Consider the following 13,006-nt stretch of genomic DNA (forward strand, 5'->3'; position numbering starts at 1 on the left):
GTAAATGAATATTCACAATATTCTCTGATTTCCTGTGTATTCTTTAGATTAGCTACATACAAAATCTGAGCCTAGAATATTGGCAACAACAAAATTAGTTTAGTTATTATGTATGTCATTAAGTTGGTAAATTTCTGTTTCAGTCAGTGTCAGTCAGTGCTACTGAAACTGCTGTAACACGTGTTGGGAAAGTCGCAGCGAGGTAACCGAGGAAAAACGCGAGGCGACCCACGGAGGTCTGACGGAATGGAGCGTAAGGTACCCCCCCCAACCCCTCCCCTCCTCTCGCGTATAACGCTAAGTAGCGTTTTCGAAGGCACTCTGCGTAAAAAAAATTCATATCCGTCTCAAACTTCCGAGTTTATAATACATCTAAATCTAACTGAATAGTAAAATATTGACGGTTTGATAATTGTGAAATAGTAGAGGAAAAACATCATCATCATTATCGTAACAGCCACGGGACCACCACTGCTGAACATAGACCTCTCCCATTGATTTCCAATAGGACTGTTTGGAAGTGGCCTACATTCAGTTGTTTTCATCGGCCTTAACAAGGTTGTCGGTGGGCAGATGGTCACCGATCTAAGTTGTATTTGCCGCTTTGTAGTCTTTACTTCAGAACTTTATGGACCTATTGGCCATCTCATCCATCTTCATCATCATCATCCATCAAAAATAACACTACCGTTAATTTTGATGACGTAAGGGATGTTTCTAGGTACGACCTTACACTTTTTATTTATAAAAAAAATAGTAACAATTGGGTACTCGAATTATGACAGTGCAATAATTTCCATTGATCTTATTAATAAATCAAAAATGTTTATAATAATTTTTACGCATTGCGTGTTTATAACACTAACCGGATTAAAGATTTGAAGATCTTTTTCTCCCAGTGAGCGTAGTATGCGGCCATGACTGAAGACTTCCCACTGCTAGTGCCAAGTATAAGGTATTCTAATTTCATCAATATGGGTCCGATGCGTTCGTATAGACGGGACACCGCTGCCACGCGACAGATACGCTCGTTCTCCATTTCAACGAAAAATGTCTGCACAATATTATTTATGTATTTATTAATATACAATAAATATAACTCAACTCTGTCCCATCCCTCGTCTATCAGCTTCCTATATATAATTGTCCATGAAAATAAATATGTTAAACATTTACAGCCTTCATTCAAACAAAATGTTTTAAAACATATTGATGAGGGCAATGGTAGCCTAATGGTAGAGGACTGAGACTTACGATCGTGGGTCACTGGTTCGATTGTCGGGAAGCAATCTTATAAAGTTTAAACTATGTGCATTAATTGTATGGGATTGCCACTGCTCACAAGTTTCCAGAAAAAGTGCAGCAGCGTCTTGTGCCCACAATAATACCACACTGCGATCGCAAACCTAGAGTGGCGATCATCATGGACGATGCCTATGCCTTGCTGTGGGCCTATCGCTCGTCTATAGGTTAAAACGATGACAACGAGGGTATTACATATGTAATATTGTTATTTTTTCTGATTTTTTTTTTATAAATTAATTAAGAAAACAAAACAAATTAAGAAAATTCCATCTGTGTATAGGTTCATCGCTGTTGTACTAATTTGGTAGGAATATTCCTACCGAAAAGTATAAATCAGCTAAGTATAGATATAGATGACCAAATAATTATCAGGTAAATTATAATATTCCGATCCATATTTAACGCTACTCGAAGCGGGCTGGAGACAGCTAGTAAATTATATTTAACTGTGGCAACAACAGATACAACTGATAGTTCAAATATTACCTTGCAAGGATAAAGCCAAGAAGAATCACTCTCCCCAGTCTGCGGGTTTATGTAGTTATCAGGTCGCATTATCGGAAACAAATCAAACAGTTCCAGTTGATCTATTAAAGCTTGAATCTCTTTTTCGACTAGTTTCAACTGTTGGTGTACTGCTTGAAGTGAATTTTGACCTGATGCGAAATGAAATGTATGATAAGAAAATTTCTCCTTAATCGTTATTTAAAAGTATTTCTATACATGACAAAGTTATTGGTGACGCTCATGCAAGAGTGTAATTTTTTATATGTATAACATAGTAATTTGCGTGTTGCTGTCGCATTTTAATACTATGATTATTGTTGGCTCGTTGATATTTATAGCTTAACAAGATCATTTATCGACCTTATGAGAGGATGTTTTATACGCATGACTGTCGCTGGTGTCCACTTCACTTTGCCCCCGCGGCCAAATGTTTGCGCTTTATTAGGCCGATTTAATATAATTTCAACTTGCCAATTCGCTGAATTAATTTGTCGGAAAACTCTGGATGTAGGACTCTTTCAATCAGTCCTATTATCTATTGAGGAGACAATTCTTCTGCCCGCTGGGAATATTATTATTTTATAAACAATAAGTTTTTACTAAAAAAAATCCAACAGAGAGCCTTACTCTTCTGTCCTGCGTGCCTAATCAAATGCCGGGTACCACATATAGACGACGCGATTACGACGTCGAAGCACCTTCTTCAACGCCATCATAAGTTTTTGTTTTTTACAAGAGAATTGAAGTAAGAATACCTTTGGTAATATCCGTGATATAGTCCTTGATCCCTAACGCTGTCCACGTGATCCTCGTGAGGCCGGGCAATATATGACGCTCCATGTCCAACAGATGTTTCTTCATGAGGTACGTTTCCGAGGGTCTGAGGGACTTGCTGCTGACGTTGTACCTTCGGATGACGATCTCCAGCGACTCTAGCTCGTAGTAGAGTCGTGACTTTTGCATTGCCACGTCACGAATGTTCGACGGGAGCTGAAAACCTGCATTAAAATATAAATGAACTTAATCATCATGATTTCAGCCGTGAGACATCTATTGCTGGGAAAAGGTTTTTTCCACAGATTTCTTGTAAAACTGGTTGGAAACAGCTTGTATACATGGCGTTCCACTAAATTGGTTCATTATTAGTTCAACACTTTAATTGTAGTAATCACTTGTTATAAATGTGTCAAGCGAAGAATGAACGAAAAGCTTAATTTGGTAAAATCTAGTATCAAAAATTGTGCACCTTTACAATAAATCTTTCCATGTCATTTGTTAGTACGACTTTATAAACAATTTTTTCAGTGAATCTTTTCACATTTACTGCATGACCATAATTTTGAAGCATTTTAAAGCAAATTATTATTAATTCGTACACACAATGACCTACAACAGATTTCAATTTTTATTGAGTTAGAAAAAGGTTAGGCATGTCCTTGTTTCTATTTTTATCATTGTTTTCCTAAATAAACCAACACTTTAGTAAGTAAAAACGGATCTTATCGACTTTAGTAACTAAAACAACCTTCAAGATAATCACTCTTCACCTTTTAATTGTAAGTCACGACATTAAATCGCAGAAAACAATCTTCATAGTGATATCTTAACTTTTTAAATTGTAAGTGACGCTTGTCATTTTCATGGTATTCATTGCGCACAAAATTTGGTCTCAAAGTACTTTACCTAACTGCTCCATTAGTTCAGCCTCCTGAAAAATCATAAAGATCTTCCGATTGAAGTTAGGATGAAATTCCAAGTCGTATTCTTGTATAAGTTTATGCACAGTCAGATCGCGCCATGTTACATCCGTCTGTAAAACATAAGTAATACCTATTTAGTCTAGTTGGATAACTCTTATAATCTAGTTGGATAACATAAAAAGCCATAACGTAGACATACCCGTGAGTTCTGTTTCTTCGGTTATAATGCTTTTTCAACTTATGGCCGATGACATGGCTCAATCGTAATAAGAGAATGCAATACGGATTTTTGTGAAACTAAATACTGTGCAATATTATATACACAGGGTTCTAGGTATAAAAGCTTTAAATTGGCTAACCGTCAACATGCGTAGGCGCTGCTATATTTAAGTTGAATGGGCTATTTAACTTTGTCGTAACTATACCCGTATAGTTACGATAACGTATAGTAACACCCAAGTGTTTGATAATAGATTTAAAAACTTTTGATTTTGATTGCATAAAACAAAGATTTTACACCTATTTCCAATCATTTTGTATTAAGTGATCACTCTGAAACATGTTACATTAATTTATTTTTTTCTATTGAAATACGAAAGGCTATTAGCAGTACAAGATGTGCAGGGACAGATATCAAACAATAACTAATTTTCATATGTAGTAAAGGGGACCTAATTTTACGTTCGATATTTCTCTACGTGATAGAATCAAGAACCAAGGATATCCATAAGGGAAGTTAACCGACGTAGGTCAATATATTGGCAAGTTCACGTGACATGTCAGCAGGTCATATATAACGTAGAACTGATGACCCCTGGGGTGTTAAGGTTTTGGATCACAGAGCAATGACAAACGTAGTGAAATCTCCACCAATAAGGTGGACAGACGACCTCATTAAGATCTTCAAAAAACGCTGAATGCACTTTTAACCTGTCTTATTAGATATTTAATGGATTCAGGCGTTACATTGCGGAAGTCCATCCTAAATAAGAAAGGACCAATATCTAGCCACCTCCGCACATGCAGTGGCTGTCGTGCATGAAAGTGCACCGCCCGCCAGCCCGCTCGTAAATGCGCATGCGACAGACAATGCCAACCACACAACCGCCACCGTAAATTCACTCAACACGTGTTTCACCCCTCCACTAACTCGGTGTTGACTCGGTGTTTAGCACTAATCTGTGTAACAACTCCTGAAGATGCCCCGTGGAGGGGTGAAACACGTGTTGAGTGAATTTACGGTGGCGGTTGTGTGGTTGGCATTGTCTGTCGCATGCGCATTTACGAGCGGGCTGGCGGGCGGTGCACTTTCATGCACGACAGCCACTGCATGTGCGGAGGTGGCTAGATATTGGTCCTTTCTTGTCTTATTAGAAACAGACGGCAGTTGATGACACTGAGTCATTCGGAATTTAAATAACTTTAAAATATGTACCAGTCCCTCCTTAGCGAGCAGCGATACCGAGCTCGGCGACCTGACGTTCTCGTAGTGCTGGCCCGGTATTCGCATCAGCATTACTGCAATCATTGTTGATGAGGAAGTAACAAACAATACAAATATAATGTATCGTATAGGAAATATATTATCTCTCTTGTAATGTTTCAACTGTGACAACGTTAATTTCCGACAATCACAACACATGCTTAGTCGATTTGTAAAATTTCAAATGTCTTATTTTTGCCACACGTTATAACAATTTCCAAGAGATTTTCTTCCTATGAAAGTACACTTTTCATTTAATTTACATAAAATAGTGTATGTTTTATCTTGATTGACATGCAGAGAATTCTTAGGCTAACTATCTAACCCCGGCGAACTTCGTTCCGCCTAAAATTCCATCAGCAAGTAATCACAAAATTAAGTTAAATTATTTACACTGCAACTGATGTTTTTAAATTTAAAGAATTTCATATGTTAATCCCTATTATCCTATTACGGACGACAACTAACACAAAAAACCCATAAAAATTAGTGAAGGCGTGAGTTATAAGCGATGTTACTAATACGACTTTCTGTTTTAAACATTAAGTCCGCCATTGTACAATATCTGTAAAATGTAAATAAATATATAAATAACTATGCACTTTTCGGGAAACAAAACTGTGGTGATGACCCTATCCACTAGATTATGCTACCAATACTCTTTTTTATTCTTCGTTTGTTCTCAAGAACTTAAATCAAATGGTATAAAAGGATAAGTAAATTGTATTAATATGTTTTGTTATTTCATTCGACGAACATCGTAGGTGTTTTGTCTCTGTGACACAGATATATCTCTTCTTTGCCATGTCATTAGGGTTAATATGCGTGCGTAGGTATTTCCTCGTGTAAGAAAAAAAAATGTTTTCAACTGAACCCGTTGCGAAAATGACCTACCAACTTTAGTGTTTATTTAACATTACTACCAAAGGAACGGTAGAAATACTAAATTATTAATTAACAATAAAGAAATTTGTTTTGAAATATTTATAGAGCAATAAAGAATTTGTATATAATAGATGGATAGTCCTTGTATGATACTGACATGCTTTGTCCCTGCGCCTTTTAGCGGCTATCTCCTTATCCACCACGTCCATGGGAAGCAAAGAAGTGTTGGACGTCTTTTTTCCTTGACCGGGCCCCTTAACTGGCATCACGTCTGTTAAAAAAATATTTATTACAGTTACAGTCGAAGGATCGAAAAAAATATTTAATGGAATCAGGCGTTATTTTGCGGAAGTCCATCTTAAGTAAGAAAAGGACCAATATTTAGCCACTTCCACACATGCAGTGGTAGTCGTGCAACAAAGTGCAATGCCCGCCAGCCCGCTGATAAATGCGTATGCGGCAAACAATGAAATGAAAGAGGAAGATTAAGAAAGACACACCCCGTCTACTTTTCCTTATAAAACTGGCCTTATAAAATTGCCCTCCTTAATAATGCCCCTCTGTGGGGCGTGGGCCCCACGATGGGAAAGACTGCGGTAGACAGACTGTTTTAATGGAAATATTCGTGTAATTTTTAAACACGATAATTTTACTACAAGAAAGAAAACTAAGTTCAGGAATGAAAAGAAATTAAATCTACATAAAAACAATTCACCCCAAACTATAAACCAAAAAATAAATAAATACTCAAGTTATTATAAATTTGAGATGGAAGTGGTTAAATCTATCAGATTTTTCTTTTCAATGATAAATTACTATTAAATGTTTTATGCAGTAGAATTGAATATTTTCGGTTTATCATTTATTATTAAGTATTTATCATAAATTTCTGTTATAAAATCTAAGGTCCATAATTCCTACGAGAAACTCAGCTACGGATATTACAATTAAATTTAGACTGGGTCGGAAGGCCCTTAAAGTCGTTCGTAGCTCTTGGCGTTAATTGTCTTTGAGAGAAGACCTCAGTCTACGCTGTTTTTTAATGCGTGTTGAGGATTCCGTTGCAAGTTCAGTCTATTCTTTACGTATATCAGATAGGTACAGAAAGAAGCACTTATATATACTCTCACGCCATTACACACATTTACAACAATACACATTAGATCCATGTTGTATTTACGCACTTTTTTGCATAAGCAAGTAAAATATTTGAATTTTTGTTTTTGTCAATTTCTTTTATTGGTTTCATGTTAAGGATAGTCAAAAATGCCTCTCACTATAGCGAGCCTAAAAGGAGACTTCTGCGTATTTACAAACGAACAAGTAAATATTTTAACGAATTATACTTTAGTGTAATAATAGTAAAACTTACCAGTCTCCGAATATGCTGCATGAAGAAAATAATCCACTCAAATATTTTTTTAATTGAACAATAAATAATTTGGTGATATTTAAAAGCTCGAAACGCATGCTTGTAGAAATAAGTTTATTTAAATCAACTATACTGTGGCATATTACAGTGTTAATATGCAATTCACGCCTTGCTTCAACACCCCAATACCTTGATGGCGTTCAACCGTGGTGATCAAGTTAATTCTGCTCGCATATTTATGATAATGGATGGGAACTTCCTACTTCAACCTAAGACTCCCAGGCACAAGGTTACCGCCATTGAAACTACTGCTATTCGAAAATGTTCCCATTGTATCTTCAAAGAGCGTCAAAGAATAACCATGAAGTTCGGCGTGACCCTTTTACTATCCCCACAACAGCAAAGTATCCCGTGTAGAATATGTAGAAACTCACCCACTCCTTCTTTAAACTTGACGTGTAAAATATTTTTCTTCATCATGCTATCAACGAACAGAGAAGAGTGCTCTGCCCACTCCTTGAACTTTGCGTCTTCGTAATCTTTGATGAGTTTCGTGAACGCCTTGTACTGATTGAAAGCTTCCTTCTTCTGTTCACTATCGTTCAGTTCTGGAACCTGACATTGACGGCAGAAAAATAAAAAATCTATAACTATATAAAATAGTAATATAACCATCATTATTTTAGCCGCAGGATGTCCACAACTGGTCTTAGGCCTCTCCTTTGGATTTCCAATAAGACCGGTTGAAAGCTGCCCACCTCCAGTAACTTTTAACGACTTTAATAAGGTCTTCAAGGTCAAGAAGTCCACCTTGAGGGCGGACGTCTTACGCTGCTCTCGGTCTGTGGTCTACAATCCAGAACTTTAAAAGCCAATGTAGCCATCAGTTCACTGCCAGTTCGAGTTTGCCCACTCTTTAGGCTTTATCGGTTATTTTCATTCGTTTACACATTGATTCCTAATTCGATCACGTAGTGAAATCCAGAATACGACCCTCTCTATGGCTAGTTGACAGATTAAGCTTGCCAAAGAAAATCAGAGACTTAACAGACATTTATCAGCATAATACAAAATGTTTATTATGTCTGTGAAAAACATATGTCGTAAGTTGTATAAGGGAAGTTTTATTTGGTGGATAGTGGTGGACGCATAATATTAGACAGAGCTAGATCTATTTTTATGAATAAATTTAAATAAATCATAATAAATTAGTTAAGATGTATTAATAGTGTTTATGGTATGCTAAGGCCAAACATATTTTTCAAATGTTTTATTATTTGCGTATATGGAACAGACCTTCTGAAACTTTAAGACCAGTTGCTTCATCTTAGTGAATAACGCTCGCGCCCAATAAATTGCACCGGCAACCGGCGGGTGGTTGCGAAGTAACGGCGGGTTCTTGCGGAAACGCTGAAATTTATATGCAAATCGCATTAAGACATGATAATTATGGAATGTACAGCTTTAGGTTTAACTTTAAAATGAACACGTTATTGTGTTAAGTGTTAATAATTCCTCCTATATTTCGATACTAAGTAGTGATATACAGCGAAAGAATTGCAGAATAACATATTCTGAAGTGATTATTTGTAATCGATTCAATTAATTACAACTAATAACTCGATGAAAATTAATAAAAGGTATCAATTTAAACACAATGTTCAACAAAACATACAATCAGTTCGCATACAAAATATATTTATAGTTATAAATTATACCTGGTTAACTATGCCCTCTCATATTTTTAAAATATTTTTTGATAAATCTTTATTTTGATATTACTTTTATAATACACAATTCTCATGAATTCAAAAATATATTTACTTTTTTAATCGTGAGAATAAATTGAAACATTATAAAACATAGGCTTTTACTAAAGGAGAAAAAATACCGTAAATTTGTCGTCGACTGCGGTAATCTCTTTTATGAACTGACGCATGACCAGATCGAATTTTGTAGAGAGTTCTTGTCGAATAGACTCCCTTGTATCAAATTCTAAGAACTTCAGGAGCACATCTAGGGCTTCATCAGAAAACCTACAGTTAAAAAAAATATATTAATTTCATTTGATATAGTATCCCTTTGACGTTGATAAGAGGAAATTATCAATTCCGACCTTAAATTCCCAAAACTCTGATTGATGTAATTCTTCGCTTCGTCCTCGAGGTAGCGCACCTCCTTCCAGAAGTCGCCCATGATAACGTCCCAGTTCTCCTTGTTGTCGAATACGAACACACTGAAGTCAATGGTACGTATCGGGTACACAAGTCTTTTCACGCGTTTGCGCACATCGTCGATTTGTGTGGGGTCGCTTATTATCGACTTCAGCTCCGCTCCAAATATTCGCTCGAAGTCTATCAAAACCTATACAAAATATTTAAAACCTTTATAGATATAAATAAATCGTTAAATATCATGCTTCACGCTAATCTCGACAGCGGCTCGTCCATGGTCATTATTTTGTTGGAGAAAGAGTGCTTTTCTTTCCCATACAAATCGTTGAGTAAATTAACTCTTTATGGGCCGAATTGGTTTGATAAATTAAAAAGAACAGTAAAAGTAGAAATTTTAAACCAATACCCATGCAAATAAAAACTACTTTTTGCGTGTAAACTATCTGTTCCTCAACAGTCAAAAATTTGACGTCTATAAAAACATAAGACAGATGTATTATGATTATTTTTGATATCCTTAAAGGTGATAGAGGGAAGCACGAAGGAAGGATATTTTGAAAACTAACGAGGAGCGTCAAGAGAAGCATGAATTTACACTCATGTTCCCTGCTCCTGCGATGGTTTGTCCTGCATTTCAAGTAATGATACAAAATATCATAAAGCACCATGTACCATAAAGCAAGTATTTTATTTATTTATGGTACACAAGATAAAAGACTATAATATATTATATCATATATATACACTGTAATATATTAATATATATATATATATATATATATATATATATATATATATATATATATATATATATATATATATATATATATATAAAACAAACTGGTTGCACGCAAGAGAAAATACTTGGCTTGCGATTTTATCTTTATATGAAAATGTTTCTTCCGGAGCGCAATCTTCTTCGAGAAAAATGCTTCGAAATACTCAATTTAAAATACAAATGCAAAAATATTTTTTTAAGTAATTCGTCTTCGTTTCAGCATACATAGCCGCCTACTGTAAAGCCTAGGCCTCAAACAGATATATCTATAGGGAGATATACCATAATACCAGGGTTAGCAGGCGGGTTGGCGATCGCAGTGAGGTATTGATACATTATATATTATTGAGGTATATGATACGTAGAGAATGCTGCTGCCCATCCTCTAGAAACGTGTTTGTATAAATATGCTTAAGGAAATATTTATTTTATTATTAAAACATTAAATCAATGAATAAGGCAATCGAGTGTTTTATTTGTTTATTTTGTGTTAGTCTGCAGCAGGCCAATAAATTTTGACACTAGTCTATCGGAGCAGCTGAAGAGTAAATAAAATTGTTTAATATTTTCTAACGAATATTATTTTAAAAGGACAACAAAGGAAATACGCGAAATTTATAGATACATTTAACCCTTTATAGTTTTTATACCTCTAACCAATCACTCTGCATTATACCGTTTGTTACTTCTACCTAAATAAAACAATGTATTCGTATGTTGTAACGCTCTCCGTTGGTTCTTGTAAGTATTGCTAAGATAACTTCTAATATTACATAGATTTTCGTCAACTGAATACCTGCACAACGTCTCCCAGGTCGCGCGCCACGGTGCCTATATAGTCCGTAGTGTTGAAGAGCAACGGCTGGTCGAACTCCCAGCGCGCGCCCTTCCCGCTAAGCTCAATGTTGCGCCGCGTCTCCTTATACAAGATGTGCCACGTCTCCATTATTTTCTGGCCGGTGCGTGCGAGGGATAACACTTCTTCGTTACTCTTGCTGTTATAGACACAAACATTAAATAATGATCGATCGATGCATATATATATATATATATATATATATATATATATATATATATATATATATATATATATATATTTATATATATATGAATACATGCTAAAGTTTCCAATTTAACATAATAATAAAACTTACTCGAATAATTTGTGAACATTAAGAAATCGCTCCAATTTATTACTAAGTCCCCATGAGATCCTGGACATGAGAGGTACCATTGTTTCGTCAGCTCGATAACCCTTCGAAAGCACCCACACCATGAAAATGCTTTCCATTAACTCTGGCATTATCTCCAAAACCTGTTGTAGAGGTGATTCATCTTCTATTACCTAAAAACAAACAGATTTTAAAGTCTCAATTATGTAACATTATAATCATCATCATTTTAGCGGCAGTATGTCCACTGCTGAATACAGGCTTCCCCCCCCCCCATATATTTCCAATACGACTGGTTGGAAGTGGCCTGTATTTCGACACTAGAGTCTTTCTCCTTAACAATAAAACGCTTAAAGTTTCAGCGGGCCTCTGTTCTTTCCAATTCAACTTGCCAATTCGCTGGGCTTAGTCGTTTACCTTTTTTCCCTTATAGATCTGCCTCATTCCTGATTCGATCTCATAGAAAAATTCCGAGCGTCACCCTCTCCACTGCTCGTCGACCAACTGTAAATTTGCTAACAAGGTCCAGAGAAATTTTGTAAGCGTTCAAATATATTTCATAGTAAAAAGTACAACACAAACTTACATTGAAGAAGCGCAGTAAAGTAGAAAGGAATTTCAAGTTGTCGCCGGCCAGATTGTATTGCTCCATAAGTCTCTCCTTGTAGTTAATAAAGCTCTGCCGATACATTTTTACATATTAATTATCTCGCAAATATCAAAGTGTTTTTTTATCAAAAGTTTAGCTGTCATAGCTAACCACATTTACTTGTGCCAATAAAGAGTATTGTGTTAGAATTTTAAGCATAACGTAGTACACTTTTAATCACAATTTTATAAGCAGACGAAAAATACCTTTAATTAAAGGATAAGCGCATTACTTTTTATTTTTTCCAGCAAATAGAGACCCTCTGCAAGACACAGCATAAAGATCGCCTAGATAAACCGTCTTGCGCTGCCCAAATGTAGGGAATTCCCGCGTGGAGGGCTTACCTACTGCCTGCCACTGCCATCGCTTGCACAAGCGAGTGACATCCCCCGTCCTCTGCCACTTAATATGAGCAATTCTTCGATCTACGTCGGTAACCTTGGTTCTTCTACGAAGAACATCACTAAGTGTATTTTTAGAAACAAAATGTTCTAAAAAAAGTTCTCAAAACTTTCCATTATATAATTCTTGTAAGTTTTAAGCTTAAGTTAAATAAAAATATTTTTTTTGTTCATACTTTAAGGTTATAGTATATTGAATTCATTTTATACCTTACAACCTTCACATTATATTCCAATCGCCGGTTGAAAAGATAGGTAGCGAAAAGAAACATATGTTCCTATTTACCTTATAGATATTGGAAGGGAAAACAAGAAGACTTAACGTAAGAGCAAGAAAATGCCAGACATTCATTTTACTCACATGTAAACGCGTCCTTAACATCTTACTAACCAATGTGATAAATTTCACATCTTATTTTATCAACTTTGGCGAATATCATGTAGTGATAACTGGACTAGATGAAGACATTTTTTTTTCCTCAGGATCTATTCTAATATATCTACATGTAATGTAATGCTATGTAGAAGAACCGGGAGACTGGCATGATGGCTTCGTTTTATTTTTTTGTTTTTTTCTAAT

At 35.7% G+C, this 13,006-nt stretch overlaps 1 protein-coding gene across 1 annotated transcript in view; it reads right to left on the reverse strand.

Annotated features, from left to right (window-relative positions):
• Window positions 1-13,006, reverse strand: part of Dhc98D (Dynein heavy chain at 89D) — a 91,912-nt gene that overhangs the window by 66,954 nt on the left and 11,952 nt on the right. The window contains 13 exon segments of the mRNA XM_068764507.1: window positions 867-1,054; window positions 1,792-1,961; window positions 2,568-2,810; window positions 3,496-3,622; window positions 4,948-5,030; window positions 6,038-6,151; window positions 7,687-7,867; window positions 8,549-8,662; window positions 9,144-9,288; window positions 9,369-9,616; window positions 11,001-11,199; window positions 11,359-11,549; window positions 11,963-12,055. Coding sequence (XP_068620608.1) covers window positions 867-1,054; window positions 1,792-1,961; window positions 2,568-2,810; window positions 3,496-3,622; window positions 4,948-5,030; window positions 6,038-6,151; window positions 7,687-7,867; window positions 8,549-8,662; window positions 9,144-9,288; window positions 9,369-9,616; window positions 11,001-11,199; window positions 11,359-11,549; window positions 11,963-12,055 — 2,096 coding nt within the window.

Source organism: Battus philenor, unplaced genomic scaffold (assembly GCF_028537555.1).
Source record: "Battus philenor isolate CCGP_79_NKW_IND1 unplaced genomic scaffold, ilBatPhil1.0.hap1 SCAF_19, whole genome shotgun sequence".
Taxonomy (NCBI): Eukaryota; Metazoa; Arthropoda; class Insecta; order Lepidoptera; family Papilionidae; genus Battus; species Battus philenor.